Genomic DNA, 15,974 nt, shown 5'->3' with positions numbered 1-15,974 from the left:
AAGGATATTTAACTTTTATTCTGCAATCCCAGCACCAGCCTTTCCTTCCCATAATATTGTTCCAGGTCTGACCTTGCTCCTTGTGCTCCCAGCCTGGGAGGCTCCAGGCTCAGAACATCCCCAGTGAATTTGTGTGTTTGTTGCTCACTTTTCTCAGGTTTTCTTTCTGTCCCTCAGAGTTACTGATGCCTTTCATCTTTTCTCCCCAGAAGTGGAAAGCTAAATAACCATTTAGAAGCTGCTATACACGAGGCCATGAGTGAGCTAGACAAAATGTCTGGGAATGTAAGTTGCTTTTCCTTGGGAATATTCTCCTTTTCCACCTTTCTGCATGTGTGTCCATGGAGGGAGGCTTGCTTTGGGTGGCTTTCGAACAAATCCTGGCTTTATTTTCTGGAATAATGAGGAATTTTCAATATTTCCCCTGCATTAAAAGCTGTTTGCAAAGGTCTGATGGCTCTGAAAAATGGGGGAAGTTGTAGGATTTTAGGTGCATTGCAAATTTTATTGCTTTTGACAAAAGAGATTGACACATCCAGCCTGATTATACTTGGATGAGTTCCAGTCCTGCTCCTGTTCCAGGGGGTTCCTCTGGCTCCTGACCCAAAATCAGGCTCATTTCTTTCTCAGCTGGAGTAGCAGGGTAGGGAAAGCACATTGAAAGCATCTTCCTTTAGAGTGCAAAACTCTTGGAATTCAGATTTCCCCATGAGAAATAAAAGACATTGTCATGAAAGGTAAGTTTAAAAAAAAAAGAATATTTCTAATATCACAGCCAAGAGTGGTTTTCCCACACTAATTACACTGTTAGGGTGTAACTCCAGCACCTTTCCAATAACAAGTTTGGTTTATAAAACATCCTCATTTTTATTTCTAAAACGTGGCTGTGATTTCATTGCAGCCCACCTAAAAATAAAAACCAAATCTATCACAGCACATGTAACCTCCCACACCTTCTATTTGGTCATTAATTATTCAAATTATTAATTATAAAATGTTTGAACACAGGGGAAAAAAGGTTTTTTGCTGATAGTCAGAGCTCAGGACTGAAGATGTGCAGGTTTGGAAGTTACTGTAACACTTCTGGAGTACAAAAAAGGAAATCTATTTATTTATATATTTGAAGAACTGAAGGCTTAGAGCTGATTTCAGATCCAACAAGAAATATTTAAGAAGTTATTGAGTAGCTTTTAAGTAAGAACCCAACCAAACCTTTTGTTAAAACTGAATTTAACAACCTGAGATTTGAGCTTTGATTGAAAACATCGTTGTTGTGTTTCCCTCCTTTGGAAGGACGAGGAGAGCAGGAGGTGATTGTTGGTCTGTACAAAAAGATTTGGGATGGGTGTTTGGGCTGGCCCATCCTGCTGCCACCTTTCCCACCCATAAATCCAGGAATATCAAAGGCTGCCTGCTCTGGGCATGGGGAGCAGCAGGAAGGGCCCAGGGGAAGTTCTTGGTTGGATTTGCTGCTCTGGTTCTTCTGGCACCAGACTGGACCTGCAGTGCCTGACTGATCCTTTCCTTCTGTGGGCACAGGATTTGGGGCCAGGGCTGCTTTCCTTAGGGATTCTCATTCCTAGAGGCACTCCCAGGGACTCAGCAGCTCTTTTTAGTGACTTGCAGCTCTTGCAGCTCCTGCTGCTCAGCCCCTGCCATGGTGGAAGGGGAAATGTGCAGCAGGACCCTGAGCTCCAGCAGGGAATTCTGGCAGGAGCAGTGGGGGCAGGAATGTCAGAGGCTGGAGAGCTCAGGAGGGAGCCCAGGCAGGGCTGAGGGTTGGTTCCTGTGCTGGGAGCTGCAGCTGCTGCCAACAGATGGTGGTGGAATTCCACACCAGCTCAGCCTTCCTCCTCCTCCTCCCTCTCCTCCTCAGGCTGGTTCTCCCTGAGCAGCCAGCAATGCCAAACTTTGGCTCTCCAATCCATCCAGCATTAGCTGGGAATTCAGTGTTTCCTTTTAAACACAGAGAGTTTCCTGGACATCCCTCATTCCTTAATTACAGCCCCGAGCTGGACTTCTCCAATTTCCCATTACCAGCATTTTATTATCACCATCTTCTCCCCACCTTTTATCACTCTGCTCACTAGAATGTCTGCAGGTTTGTCACTAAATGGGCCATTGTTGCACTTTGGGATCAGTCCCCAATTAGGGGAATTCAGTCCCTGATTTGGGGGTGTCAGTCCCTGATTTGGGGGTGTCAGTCCCTGATTTGGGGTGTCCGTCCCTGATTTGGGGGTGTCAGTCCCTGATTGGGGGTTTCAGTCCCTGATTTGGGATGTCAGTCCCTGATTTGGGGTGTCCGTCCCTGATTTGGGGGTTTCAGTCCCTGATTTGGGGATTCAGTCCCTGATTTGGGGGTTTCAGTCCCTGATTTGGGGGTTCCAGTCCCTGATTTGGGGGTTTCAGTCCCTGATTTGGGGGTTTCAGTCCCTGATTTGGGGATTCAGTCCCTGATTTGGGGATTCAGTCCCTGATTTGGGGGTTTCAGTCCCTGATTTGGGATTTCAGTCCCTGATTTGGGGTTCCAGTCCCCAATTAGGGGTGTCTGTCCCTGATTGGGGGTTTCAGTCCCTGATTTAGGATTTCAGTCCCTGATTTGGGGGTTCCAGTCCCTGACTTTGGGTTCCAGTCCCCAGTTAGGGGGTTGCAGTCCCTGATTTGGGGATTCAGTCCCTGATTTGGGGTTTCAGTCCCTGATTTGGGGGTTCCAGTCCCTGATTTGGGGGTTCCAGTCCCTGATTTGGGGGTTGTTTCCCAGCCACTGCAGCTGCTGCCTCTCCCCAAGGTTTGGGATGCCCAGGTTATAGAATCAGCCTTTCCCTCCCAGTTTCTCAGAGCTGTTGAAGTCCCTTAGTTCAGTGTAGCTGTGAAATGCCCCGAGCTGGTCCCTGAGAGCCCCTCGAGCCCTCCTGCAGCCCCTGGATGATGCCTCTGACCAGTTCCTTTGCTAACTTGTGAATATACTTATTTTTAGGTCCACCAAATCCCGCAGGGAGACAGACAAGTGAAGCCTCCAAAACTCAAGAGGAGGAAGATCTCTAGATAACATTGAATGTCTTTGTTACTGGTCCAGTCCTTCTCACAGTGAACGTGCACATGAGTCTATCTGTAGGTGTTGATCCAGACGTGGCTCTGTCAGTATTTCTGTGCAGACAGCTCGCTGCCAGGGCAGGGCACCACGAGCAGCAGTGGTACCACATTTGGGGTGATTAGGAGGGATAGAGGTTGCTGGATAAGCCAATCAGAAATCGTGAAAGGTTGCAGTAACAATGTCAGATGATTACTGAAATTTTTTTTCTATAATACTAAAAATTGTGATTATAAGAAATAGTCCAAATGTTTCTGAGAAATTTTCATTGTGTATATAGATAATACAGAATTTCATGGTGATATCTGAACTGTAAATATTGTACAATATTGTCATGTACAAGCGTACCTAATGCACACTTTATCTTTTATTGTACAAAAAATAGTGTACAAAATTCTTTGGTTTCTATTGAGTACACATACAAGAGACTACCAGTGTAAAGTGATAAATAAAAATACAGCCTAAATGCTTTTATATGATAATGTAAAAGATGCTGTTTTTGTATTTAACAGCAGAGAGAAGGCATGATTATGTAATACCTTAATTATGACATCCACTTCACGCCACTGAGTGTTCATTGCTCTGTCTGTTTGGAATGAACCTTGCCTGGAAGTGCTGTGCTCCAGTTCAGGCCTTTAGGAGAGCGCAGCCTGGCAGATTCCCAACGGGATGTGGGATCACAGCTCCCAGGAACAGCTCCAAGGCTGCAGCCCCTGGGTTGCGTTTTGATTTACTTAGCTTTGAACGTAGAACGCTGTAGATTTGATTAAAAAGGACAAAAAAAAAAAAAAGAGTAGAGGGACTATTTTAGTCAAGCATTTCTGTAGGAGAAGTTTCATAGCCACCTGAGGAACTAAAGAGTCGATCCCCCCTAACGTTGAGCCCCTCCAACCACCCCCTAGATTAATTAGCTTTGATTACCTGGCGTCATGAACACGGAGTTTCCTGGGAAGGGGCAGAGGCCCTGCTTCCAGGAGAGATCAGGATTGATGGCTGGTGATTACCTTTGCTTTGGCAGTAGGATGAAAGGGCAACGCTCCGCAGCGTCCGGGAAAAGCAATCCCAGGATCCATCTCGCAGTATTAAACCAGAAAAAAAGTTAAGGGTGGCTTACAAAACTATTAGCAGCAGTAATTTTTATCAGTATTATGTAACATATCAGATTTATTTTATTTAAAAAGAATTATTTATACCATTAACAGATTCTTATATATATTAATGTGGCTGAAATGCGCAGGTTAAATCTATTAACCAAATTATTTATGTTATATTAAGTGAGAAATGTGAAACATATGTAGAAAAAAAAAATTAATACACTACAGATTTAAAAGTCTAAAGCTATGAGCCATTATAAAATTAACGAACGGAAGTGTAGCACAACATTCTTTCCATTCGATTTCATTTTTCTTTTTCACACGGCCGGTGGCGATGGTGCCGGGAGCCCTCGGCACCCTCTGGCCGGGGCTTCCCGAGACAACTCCCAGCCGCATTCCCAGCCCCGGGGGAGCTTCTCCTCCCGCCTGGGGCCGGGAGCACCGCTTACCTCAGATTTCCTTCTCCCCGAGCCCCGCCTGGGGCTCTGTGGCTAAGGACTGGCAGTGATCAGCACCCCGGGCAGCGCAGCATCCCTGGCAGCATCCCAGGATCCCGAGGATCCCGCGGGTCGTGGCTCCCTCTCCCCTTGGCCGAGTCCCGCCGGGTGCCGCAGGGCAGCGCTGGCCAGCGGGGCTCGGGCCCGGGCTCGCAGCTACCTCGGGGCTCCCGGGCTGCCTCCTGTCCCTGGCTCCCTTCCGCGGGCAGGTTCATTTGGCTCTCCTCCCTCCGCACCGAGCTCCCGTTTTCCCGTGGCGCGTGGCCGTGTCCTGGTGGCCCTTGGCTCTCCCCATCCCCATCCCCATCCCGATCCGTGCGTGGGCGAGCGCTGGAGCCCCTCTCCCTCGGGATCCCCTTTGCCTCCTCCCTCTGCTTCGTGTCCCAGAGCCGAGTTTGTGTCTCCTTCGGCCCTTAGGTCTGTGCTCCCTCCCCGTGTTTTACTTTACATCCCTAAGATTATGTAAAGTATTCTCGTGCACTTGATTTCCTCGGTTAATAATGGCATTGATGTGGGTGCTAGGAGTAGTTTGTTTCAGTCCATACCGATTTTTTTTTTCTCTCTTTTAGAGTTTTTATGGTTTCATGTAAGCAGTTAATGTAAATATTGTGAGCATTACAGGTCATGCAGTGTTGTAACATTTTAAGAAATGTTGCACCGACTTTACGATTAAAAAACTGGTCACTCATACTTGAATTTTGCCCATAGAGCCATTTCTTTCTCTTTGCATTAAAGCATAATCTACTTTTTTGATGGAGGCCCAACCCTTCTTTCTACCTTATTATTTTTTGTTTAATAAATCTCTATTTTTTCTAATAGAAGACTTAAAAATGAAAATTTAAAAAAAAAAAAAAAGTACTTTTTGCCTACTTTCTAATTTAAGAGAGAATTCCTATATTTAAAAGGTGGAGAAAAAAAAAATAAAAAAGACAAAAAAACACTCAAAAAAAAAATTTACTCCATTGTGGAAAGTGGAACACCACTGGATTTGTCATTACCATGGCACAATCACCCGAAAGTGGCTGAGTACAGCGAGCCCACGACGCCGATCAGGACCTCGGTAGATTTAGGGAACGCCGTGATTCCTTGAGGATGTAAAGTGTTGCATATTCTTGTCTATTTATTTATTTATTTATTATGCTTTCTTTTGCTTAAGTGGGTGACAATGTGGTTGAGTCATTCAGATGACATTCAAATTAAAGGAAATATTCCTCTTTCTATTATGGTGCGTTGTGTGAACGCCATAAACGAAACGAAACAAAAATATTTTCATTTCTTTCGATGGATTTTCTTCGTATTTTCAACTTCCTGGCTGGTATCAGCTACAAACAAACAAAAAAAAAATATCCACATAGTTTAAAAATAATTTTAAAAAAAGAAAAAAAAAAAAAACCAACCCACCCCACCTCTGATGTCCCAGGTCTGTTATCCTCACAGTCTAAGGTTTTAGGGGTTAAGAGAAACTTCAAATTCCAAGGTCTTTCCGAAATCATCTTTGCAGAAGGTTTATAAGTCATGTGAAATCCTTTTGGAGTCCCTGAGTTTGATGGTCTAGAGATATTAGAGGGCTCGTGGTGGACTGAATTACCTTAGGACTGAATTACCTTTCTTAGCTACAGTTTGTATTTTGCTATGTAGGGTTGTAATGTGAGAATTCCAGAAGAGCCGTAGCATAAAAGTGCTTTTCTATTTTTTAAAAAAAACCCATTCTAGTCTTACTAAGAATTAGAGAATTTTTTTAATATCAGTTTTGTAATTTTTGATAAAGTTGTCAATATTATGATTAAATCACCAGAAAAAACAGTTCCTGTGCTGTTCTCTTCGGGGCAGGGACTTTGTCTTCCGACGGATTGTTCGGTGCCACCATGGGATGCCCACTCTTAAACGGGGCCACGGGCACCGCTGTGGAATTAAAGCAGCAACCCACAGCTGTGAGGTGGAGTTCAATCCATGAGAGCCAAGGGAATTCCTTGCAGGCATTCCAGGCAGGTCCCTCTGCCTGTCCGTGCTCCGGGGAGGCCTCGGCGGCGCCGCGTCCCACGGGTAAGTTCGGGGAGCCGGCGGCTGCGGAGGCTCCTGCTCACACCAGCCAGGATCTCATCCCAGGCATTCCCATCCATCCCATCCCACTCCTCTGAGTGAGCAGCTGCACCTCCAGGGGCCAAGATTCCCCCCAAAACACCCAGTGCTCCGAGCAGGAGATTCCAGGAATCCCAAACACGAACAGATCCTTCAGTTCCATCCTCACCGTTCACACCGGGCTCCAGTCAGTGATGGAAAAACCCTTGGAGGCTAAAAACCAAAAAAATCCAGCACAAAATAAATTGTTCTATCCCCAGGTCACCAGCCTGGGAGCTGCAGGGACTTCCAAGCCCACAGACACCACACCAGGCACTCCTGGCCCGCTCCTGGTGTCTGCTTGTCCTCGTGCTCCCCAGGACAAAGAGCAGCTCCATGCTCTTGTGTGATGTCCTTAAATATTGCTCAGCCTCAGGCTGGGTCTGTGGTGATGCTCCCAAAAATTCCCACCAGCCTGGCGTGATCCTGCATTACAGCCTCTCCTTCAGCCTGGAATGGTGACACTCTGTGTTGTATAAAGCTCAGCACTGGGAGCTCAGAGCCCTCATTTCCCTCTGCCAGGTCTTGGCTGTGAACGCTTCAAAGCAATTTTTTGTTGTTCTGTTAAAAAAAATAATAATTAAAAAAATCCAAGATTTGATTTGGAATCCCCCTGTGAAAGAAGATCCTGGAGAGATTCCATCTCCCTCGTTTTTACCTGCTGTGAGATAAGGGTTGGTTTTAATTGAGTGTCATCCCAAAGGGAGATAAGGGGTAGGATTTACAACTGGAAAAAAACTTCTATTTAGAGCAGCACTGTCTGGAAATTCCTGCTTTGGGAAAAATCTGGGAAGTGGGAAGGGTTTTGACTGACACTGGAGGAAGCAGGGCAGGGGAGGAAGAGCAGGAGCATCCTCAGGAATTGCTGGGTGAAATCCCAGGGAGGCACTGGCACAGGCTGGCACAGGGTGAGAGTTCCAAAATTCCAGGCAGGAATTGATCCCAGTGAGTGATGCTGGGCTGAGCCATGGGGTGGTGAACCAGGGACAAATGGGATGGACAGCAAAGGCTTTCCCAGCCACACCCACATCCCTGGTGCAGGTAAGTGCAGAGTCCATCCCTGATAATTCCCTAAATATCTGAGGAATCAATTCTTTGGGGTCACAAACCCACAGAATTTCTGCCCAGCTGGTTTCTGCTTCACTTGGAGCCACAGCAGGTGACAGGGGGGCTGCAGGGTCTGTGCTGGGAGGAACCAGCTTTCCAGGCACCAAGCAGGACTCTGGAACAGACATTCTCTGATCCCACTTCAGAAGTTTCTGTCTCATCAAACCACAATCATCTGAGGCCTTTTTGAAGGAGATGCAGTTCTGAACTCCCAGCAGAAATACAGCTCATTTTCACTTCCAGGAAAAGAAGTTCTTGCTTCTCTCAATGATTTTTCTCTAGAGAGAGAAAAAGTCATAAAGATAACAACGTTTTGGGGGGTTATCATTATCTGTTCTTAGACATGGGATTGAGCTCTCTGCTTCAAAGGAAAAAGGGAAGAGTTACATCTGAATAAAACTTTATTCCTTTTTCCTTTCCTTTCCTTTCCTTTCCTTTCCTTTCCTTTCTTTCCTTTCCTTTCCTTTCCTTTCCTTCCTTTCCTTTCCTTTCCTTTCCTTCCTTTCCTTTCCTTTCCTTTCCTTTCCTTCCTTTTTTGTTTAATTGTGACAAAAGGAGAGTCTGTAGTTCCCAAAGATAAAAATGAGGTGTTAGGAAGGAATAAACCTTGATCATTTACAACCTGGTTATGACAACAAATAAAAACAGATAGCAAAGTGTTAGGCAATAAATCAGTCAATGCAATATCATTTTTTAAAATATATTTTAAATTTTTGGAGAAGGACAAATGTGGTTTTTGCCACCCCAAAACCAGCAAGGGGACAATGACTTTTATAGAATTGCCCACAAAGTCCTGGTTTTGCAGCCACCTTGCCAAGTTTCTGTCCAGATGTGGGCTCCAGGTGTGGCTCCCAACACCTTTTATCCTGGGATCAGGAGTGTCCTCAGCTGCATCCATCCAAAGGGTGAGTCTGTCCTGTTGTGAGGCATGGAAACACCCGTCCAGGGCACATGTGATCCTTGTTAAAATACTTGGAATGCTTGTGGGGGAATGAGGCTGAAGCCCGGTAATGGCGCAAATCAAATCTGTGACAGGCAAGGAGTCCTCGCCAGGGCAGATTTAAGTCAGGTTTAGCTAAAAGGAGAGTCAGGCTTTGGGAGTAACAACAAAATATCTGCATCTGCTGGAACTGATTGGCTTTGCTGAGAGCAGAGCTGATATCACTGAGGAATAAAAGAAAGGCAACAAAGCCCAGCAAGCAGCAAATGATGAATTATTCAATGCAAATGTCAACTTTTAGTAGTGGCTGTGGCTGTAAATCTTTTTTTGCAAGGCTGAGCGTTGCCATTAAGCAACTCCATATGATGCTACATCTGTCAGATTTCTTTTGTATCATTTTATTTTTATGGATGCTCCTGAAAAGTATTGGGAATTTCCACGTTCAAATTTTATTAGCATCATTTCCTCAGTTTCTGTCATCCTCTGATTTAATGTTTGGTTGATTTTTCTGGCAAGGGTTAAATCCATGCCCACTGTGAGTCCTCAAATGAAAATCAGCTTTTGCTGAGAAATTTTAATGTTGAACCCGAGCTGAATTCCTGGGGAAGAGGGGGAATGGTGAGGGAAGAGTGAGGAGGTGCCATCCCTGTGCCAGCACCAGGGGATTCCTATCACATCCATATCATCAATCTGCCCAAGGGTTTCTATAGCTCCCATTATCCCCCGTGCCTCCAGGATAAGAAGCTGGGAACAATTGCCCATTGTCAGTTTATGAAGGAACTTTTTCATCTTCCTTCCCCAAAGACTCGATTCTTAATTAAGTAAATTAAAATTAATTATGGAATGTGTACAACAAGATGTTATCACGGCTGTGGCCCAAGTGAGCTCTGTGCCTGCACTGCATCCTGCATGTCACACCAGCAGGGAATGGATTCAAACTGAGGCACGGCAGGGAGGGATGGGAGACTGGGAATTCCTGCCTGGCAGGGTGGGCAGGCCCTGGCACAGGTGCCCAGAGCAGCTGGGGCTGCCCCTGATCCCTGGCAGTGCCCAAGGCCAGGCTGGGCAGGGCTTGGAGCACCTGGGACACTGGGAGCTGTCCCTGCCATGGCAGGAATGTTCCCATCACCCAAAACCTCTCTGGGCATTTAAGGCCAAGCTCTGTGGAACTGGGGGAGATTAAAAACACCTTCCAGCCCTGAGGCTGAAACAGTTTCAGCCGTTAAAAGATAATTTAATATTAAGCAATTCCTAAATATCCAAAGGACAAAGGACATTTCCTAACAAACCCCAAAGCACCTCTGCATGTTTTGTAATGATTTCTTGTCTTTGTTAGGCAGAGCTTTGAACTGAGCCACATTCCAAAGGATGGGAATGCTGCACTTCCATTAATTAGTTTCCAGAGGAAGATGTTGACATTAGCTATTGACAGGGATCCTCTTATTAACTGCCTGATGAGGATGACTTCAGTGTCTCATAAAATCATGGATTAAACTGCAAGAGTGAGCAGAGTGTATCCTGAGGATCATTGGACCTGCAGAAAAATGAGCACAATTATTTACTGAATGAAAGTGGAATAGGTTATTGATTTGGATCCTAAAGCTTTTAGGAGATGAACATCTCAGAGATGTCAAGTGTTTTCAGAAGAGCAAATGTCCCTGATCCAGGAGCTGGTCAGAGCCTCCTCAGGAGACTCCTCAGTGTGAGCTGGGCCAGGCAGGGACATTCCCAGCCTGGGAAAGGGGGAAAAGAAAAGATGGGTTTGGTGCTCCCTTCCTTCAGCCCCACCTGTTCCCACTGACAGGAAAGCTGGGTTATCCCTTCCTCCCAGACATCAGGGGAGGCTCCCTGAGTGCAGCTTTTGGGGCACCATTCAGCTGATCTGAATGAGCAAATTCAGTGTCTGCCCAAATGTGGTTAATGACAGGTTACAGAGCTGTAACTAATTACATGGCCTGTACTTATCAGCTCCAGGGAGTGGCTCATGGGTTTTTTAAATGATCTTTAAAAGATGGAATGAGACTTCTTAAAGATTTCCCTCAGTTAAAGACCTCCTAATTTCTAACTCTTAATCCTCAAAGAAGTTTATTTCTACTTCTTTCTTCAATAAAACCAAGCCCTGGTAAGGCACAGCTGATCAGAAGCTCATGTTCCCTTCTACTTGTTTCTGGAACCAAAGAAAGAGTAAAGTGGCTCAAAGTTTCTGCTTCTGAGAAAAAGGAAAGTTAAAGAGCAAGGTTGTTTTCAATCAGCTGCTGGTGGTGCTGCAGAAGGGCATCAAGACCCATCAGATCAGGTAAATAACCAGGAACTGAAAGCTTTCTTGTCTCAGAAATTGCTGCTTTTAACTCCAGTTGCACGATCTCTTTTTTGTTTGAAATCTGAGAGCACTCTTCCTTCAGCCCTGCAGACAATTGCACCTATTCAACTTCTGGGAGAGTTCAGAAACACGGGGGTGTTTGGAAGCTTTTCTGGAGCATCTCCTCAGCAGAGTGTGAGAAGCACAGTCTGATCTCCAAACAAACCCAGCTAAATTTACCCTGCTGCCACCCACCCTGGCGAGGACTCTTGCCACAGTTCCCTGCTCACACGTCTGGGTCAGGGCTTAAATGCTCCGTGAAAATTGGATTGCCATTCCAAAGACATTTGGAAATTTATTTCTCCCTTCAATCTCACTGCCCTGCTTTTCCCAATTGCTCCACAGCTCTGGCTCCTGGTGCCAGGAGGAGACTTTGTTTGTTTTCTGCATCACTGAGGCTAAAATGTTTTGCTTAAACCCAAAAATTCCAGCCCCAAAATAGTGCTGCAAAGGCTCTGCCTGTGGGGAAGCCTCAGCAGAGCATTGCATAATCCTTGGAAGTTTTTAAGCTCCATCAGAGCATATCTGAGTTTTTCCTCCTGTTGTTCTGATTGGGATATCACTCCACAGCAGCAATTGTCTCCTGATTTCCAACCTCAGTGTTGGTTTCCATCTGCTCAGAGGGTTGTTCAGTCTCTCCCTCTGGATGTGTGATCAGTGGCAGTGATCCTTCCCTCTCCTGCCTTCCTTCCATCCGAGCAGGCCAGGCTCTCTCCTCTCTCTCCCTGTGATTATTCCTGCAATCATTGGTCGTTTGGGCAGCCAGACTGGGGGATTTGTTACCCCTGGTGTTTGAGGAGCAGGAGTTCACCTCTCAGTAGCCTCAGCAGGATGTGCCTGTTTCTCTCCTAAATGCCTTTAGATCATCTGAGCCATGCTTGGAGCTTGTGCTCCTGTTGGAATCCACTGAAGTGTGCAGATGGCTGTTGGTTGTTCCCAGTCAATCAGATTTGATTTTATTTTCACAATGTTTATATTAAGAACTAGAATTAGTATGGGACACTGGATTCCAGAATAAAAAAATATTGATAAAATAGGAAGGAAGGTAAAATTAGTGTTGCTGCACAAGAAGACACATAAGGTTTGTGCCCTGCTGGAGGAATGGCTGGGTGGGGATTGGCTTCCCTGTGCCATTCCAGGTGAGAACCCTGCCAGCTCCTGCAGGAACGTGCCCCTCACTGAGGGTGGGACTTTGCCATGGAAGTCAGAGAAATGGATTTGCAGGCAGAACTCCAAACAGCAGCTCCAGCTGCTTCCTGAACAACCTGCAGGGGCTGGAATAGCATGGCACATCCATTTCCCATCTCTTGAGGGCTTTGAGACTCTTTTTGCTCTGAAAGCATCTTTTCCACACCACCCTGACCCATGGCTCAGAGAAGCTGTGGCTGCCTGGATCCCTGGCAGTGTTCCAGGCCAGGCTGGATGGGGTTTGGAGCCACCTGGGATAGTGAAGGTGTCCCCATGGCAGGGTGGGACTGGGATGGGATTTAAGGTCCCACTCTGCCATCCAGCACTTCCCCAAGAGGAGCTTTCCTGCACTGCTTCCCCTAAAGTAGGAATTTCTCCTTATTGTGTTTGAACATCTCATGAACGCCTGTTCTGGTCCATCTGGCACTGAGGAACTCCCAGCAAAGATCACACTCCACTTGTGCAAGGAAGAATCACAGAATCCCAGGATCCCTGAGGCTGGAGAAGATCTCCAAGGCTGAGTCCAACCTGTGGCTGATCCCTGCCTTGCCAACTAATGAGATGACCCAGTGTCATTTTCCATTTCTCCTTTGTTTGCTTGTTAATTCACAGCTAAATCCTCTCTATAGTGGCAGATCCTAATAATCTTCAGTTACAGGGTATTATAAACTATTGGGGACCAGTAGGTTGTCCTAAGGTGGTAGGATTTACAAACCCACAGAGGATCCTCTGGTCAATAAAAGAAATAAAAGCACAGAACTATCTGGTTTTCCCATCCTCTGGCATGCAAATGTTGCAGTTCTGAATATCACATTAAAATCTTGCCTAAATCCCTCTTTTAATTTCCAGAGGACCTCACATCTGGCAGCAACTTGCAAAACACTGCAGAACATTCTGGGGAAAAAAAGGAAGTTTGTCAAAGCTTCATCTTCTGCTAGGATGGGACTTAGCAGAGCTCTTCTGTAACAGACTGAGTTATGTTTTCTTCGAGCAAGTAATTGCCTTCATGTCTCTCAATATGAACCACTGCAAGTGATGTTCCTCCCCTGGATCCAGAGGCAGCTCACATTCATATCCCAATAAGCCCCTAATATTGAAGAAATGTGTCAGATTTCACGTCCTGCATGGCAGCTGCAGCTCTCTCAATCATTGTTATTAAAGAATATTTGCACACATTGCCATCTCTGTCAGTTTAGACGAATTTTTTTTTCAATTTTGCAAAACAATTTCCCTCCCTGGGTCTCTGCACACGTCAGAAAGGCTCTGCTGATTGAGCTCAGCAAGTGGCACTTTTGGACTGCCTGTTTCTTCTTGGTAAATCAGCCTGGGCAGGAGTTTCACAGAAAATTAAAGGCTTTGTTTTAAGAAAGTTCATTGTTCCTGGAGCCCTGCTCTCTTTTATTTCAGACAAACAGACGTTGCCTGCTTTGCTGGGATCGATGAGTGAGGGGATATATTGGGAAGTGGTGTGGGTTTGAAGTGGGATTTGCTTTGATATTTCTGTGCAAATCCATGTGATGGCTCACTGACTCATACAGCTGAAAATAGGTGGTGATATCAAGCCCAGAATTCTTTACAGATTTTTTTTCCCCCCCTTTTCTTGCTTAGCTAGCTGCTCTTCCAAAAAATTCAGGTCATTATTCAAATCTGTGCTTAGATTAAAACTCCAGATAGCATCACTCTTACTCATTGATGAATCACTCTGGAGCAAATTTTGGTCCTACTGAACTCACTCTGTGTTGCCTTAGTCATAAGTTTGTTTGGCAAATCACATGTCATGCTCGAATTAAGCACTTGCTTAAATAAGATACTTTTAAAATACATTCAGGAAAGTTTGCACATAAGATTTATATAGATAAGATTTATATTGCAAACTTGTCAAAGCAAAACTAGAGAATGAAAAATTCTGTTAATTCTGAGTTAAAACAAGAATTTATGTTGTCAGCAACAGATCTAAAGGGATTGCTGAATATACATGAAATTAAACTTGTTTTCTAAAGTCTATTTATAAATTAATTTTAAATACTGGCTTTTGGGAGGCTTTGGAGTAGCAAACTCCCCCTGGATGCAGTGATGCCACCACCACCCACAGGGCTCATTGTCACCACAGCCTCTGCTCTGCCACTGCTGACACCAACTTGACCTTTCCCAAAGATTTTTTTACATTGCAAGATTCCTATGCCAATATCAAATTTGCACTGAATCTTTTAAACTGACACCATATGGCCCTTTACATTAACAGGGCCACTTTTCCCTGAATGAGGAGAAGAGGAATTTACTGAAATTATAATTTAAAATCTAAACACAAAATAGACAACATAAATAAAACCATTTCCAAAAATAGTTAGCAAAAAAGAGCTGTGAAGTTATATTGAAAGGAAGAGCAGGAACTGAGGTGGGGATGGTTATAATAAATTATAGATTATCAATCTCATGGCAGATAGAAACAGGATTTGGTTGGATGCATCCATAGCTCCAGCTCCTCCCTGGTGCAGCAACATCCCAGTGAAATGAGCCCTGGAAGCACTGACACGTTACAGGTATGGCTAAAAGAGGGAAAAAGGAATTTAATATATTCCAAGCATGGCCTGTATGATGATGGGTCCATGGGAATAGGCCAAAGTGGGAATGAGATTGGCAAATGGCAATTTGGCAAATTGCAGCCAGACCACAGCAGGATCCATGGGAAAAGGGATCATCCAAGGCTGATGGTGCAGCAGCCAAGGGCTCCCCTCCCATCCCCAGCTGGGGAGAAGGAAAAGCTCCAGAGGTGCTGCTCAAGCCTCTCCCACAGGAACCAAGACCTGAGAGCTGCTCCTCAGGAAATTCAGAACTCCATGGTGTGCCAAGAGCTCCTTGTTGTGGTTGTCCTGTCACAGGGAGAGCCTGCTGCCTCTCCAGCTGCTCATGGAGCAGAACACAGCCTGTCATTAAAGAGGTGCCAGCAGGAAAGGAAACCTGGGCATGGAACCACGACTTCCCAAGCTGGAATATTTTAATGTGTCCCAGGTGATGTGAGGTCACTGTTTGCTTGGTCCCTTACAAGTGGAGTTTGGATAATGCAGACAGGTTGGGATTACAGCTCCTCGCAGCTTTATGGATCATTTTCCTCAAAAGGATTAACCTGTGACTTCAGGAAAAGCTCACAAAGTACCTGTGTGTTTAAAATCCAGAGATTTGTGCAAAGAAATTAATTAACAACCAACAACCAAATACTTGGGGGAAAAGGGAATGGATTAATTTGGGATCCTTGAAAACCTACCTATTGAACTGGCTTTTTTTTCCAATTGAAGAATGAAACTCTGATGCAACTTTCCTATTATATAATGGCATTATTTTCCACTCCTTTATTTCTCCTTTGTTTCCAAGAATGATTAATTAGTGACACAACTCGGGTACCTGCAGAAACATTGCCAAACCCAGCCATTCTTTTGTCTTGGAAGATTTTTTTCTTATACCTGGAGTAGCCAGGAGCACCAATGTCCTTTTTTGTAATCTCATAGGATTATTGAGGATTTCAGGGTTAGAAATTCCCATCACGCCTGTGACATTCCCTGATTTTCCTCTGAGAAGTCTGTGC

At 45.1% G+C, this 15,974-nt stretch overlaps 1 protein-coding gene across 2 annotated transcripts in view; it reads left to right on the top strand.

Moving 5' to 3' along the window:
* MBD5 (methyl-CpG binding domain protein 5) overlaps window positions 1-4,473 on the top strand; it is a 120,350-nt gene extending 115,877 nt beyond the window's left edge. For both annotated transcript variants that reach the window (XM_050976646.1, XM_050976645.1), the window contains exons 14-15: window positions 210-285; window positions 2,978-4,473. In XM_050976646.1, the coding sequence (XP_050832603.1) occupies window positions 210-285; window positions 2,978-3,049 (148 nt within the window). In that variant the 3' untranslated portion in view covers window positions 3,050-4,473. The remainder of the gene's footprint in view (window positions 1-209; window positions 286-2,977) is intronic.
* Window positions 4,474-15,974: the final 11,501 nt, after the last annotated feature.

Source organism: Serinus canaria, chromosome 7 (genome assembly GCF_022539315.1).
Source record: "Serinus canaria isolate serCan28SL12 chromosome 7, serCan2020, whole genome shotgun sequence".
NCBI lineage: Eukaryota > Metazoa > Chordata > Aves > Passeriformes > Fringillidae > Serinus > Serinus canaria.
The sequence above is the reverse complement of the archived record's forward strand: the minus strand, read 5'-3'. Positions and strand labels throughout refer to the sequence as shown.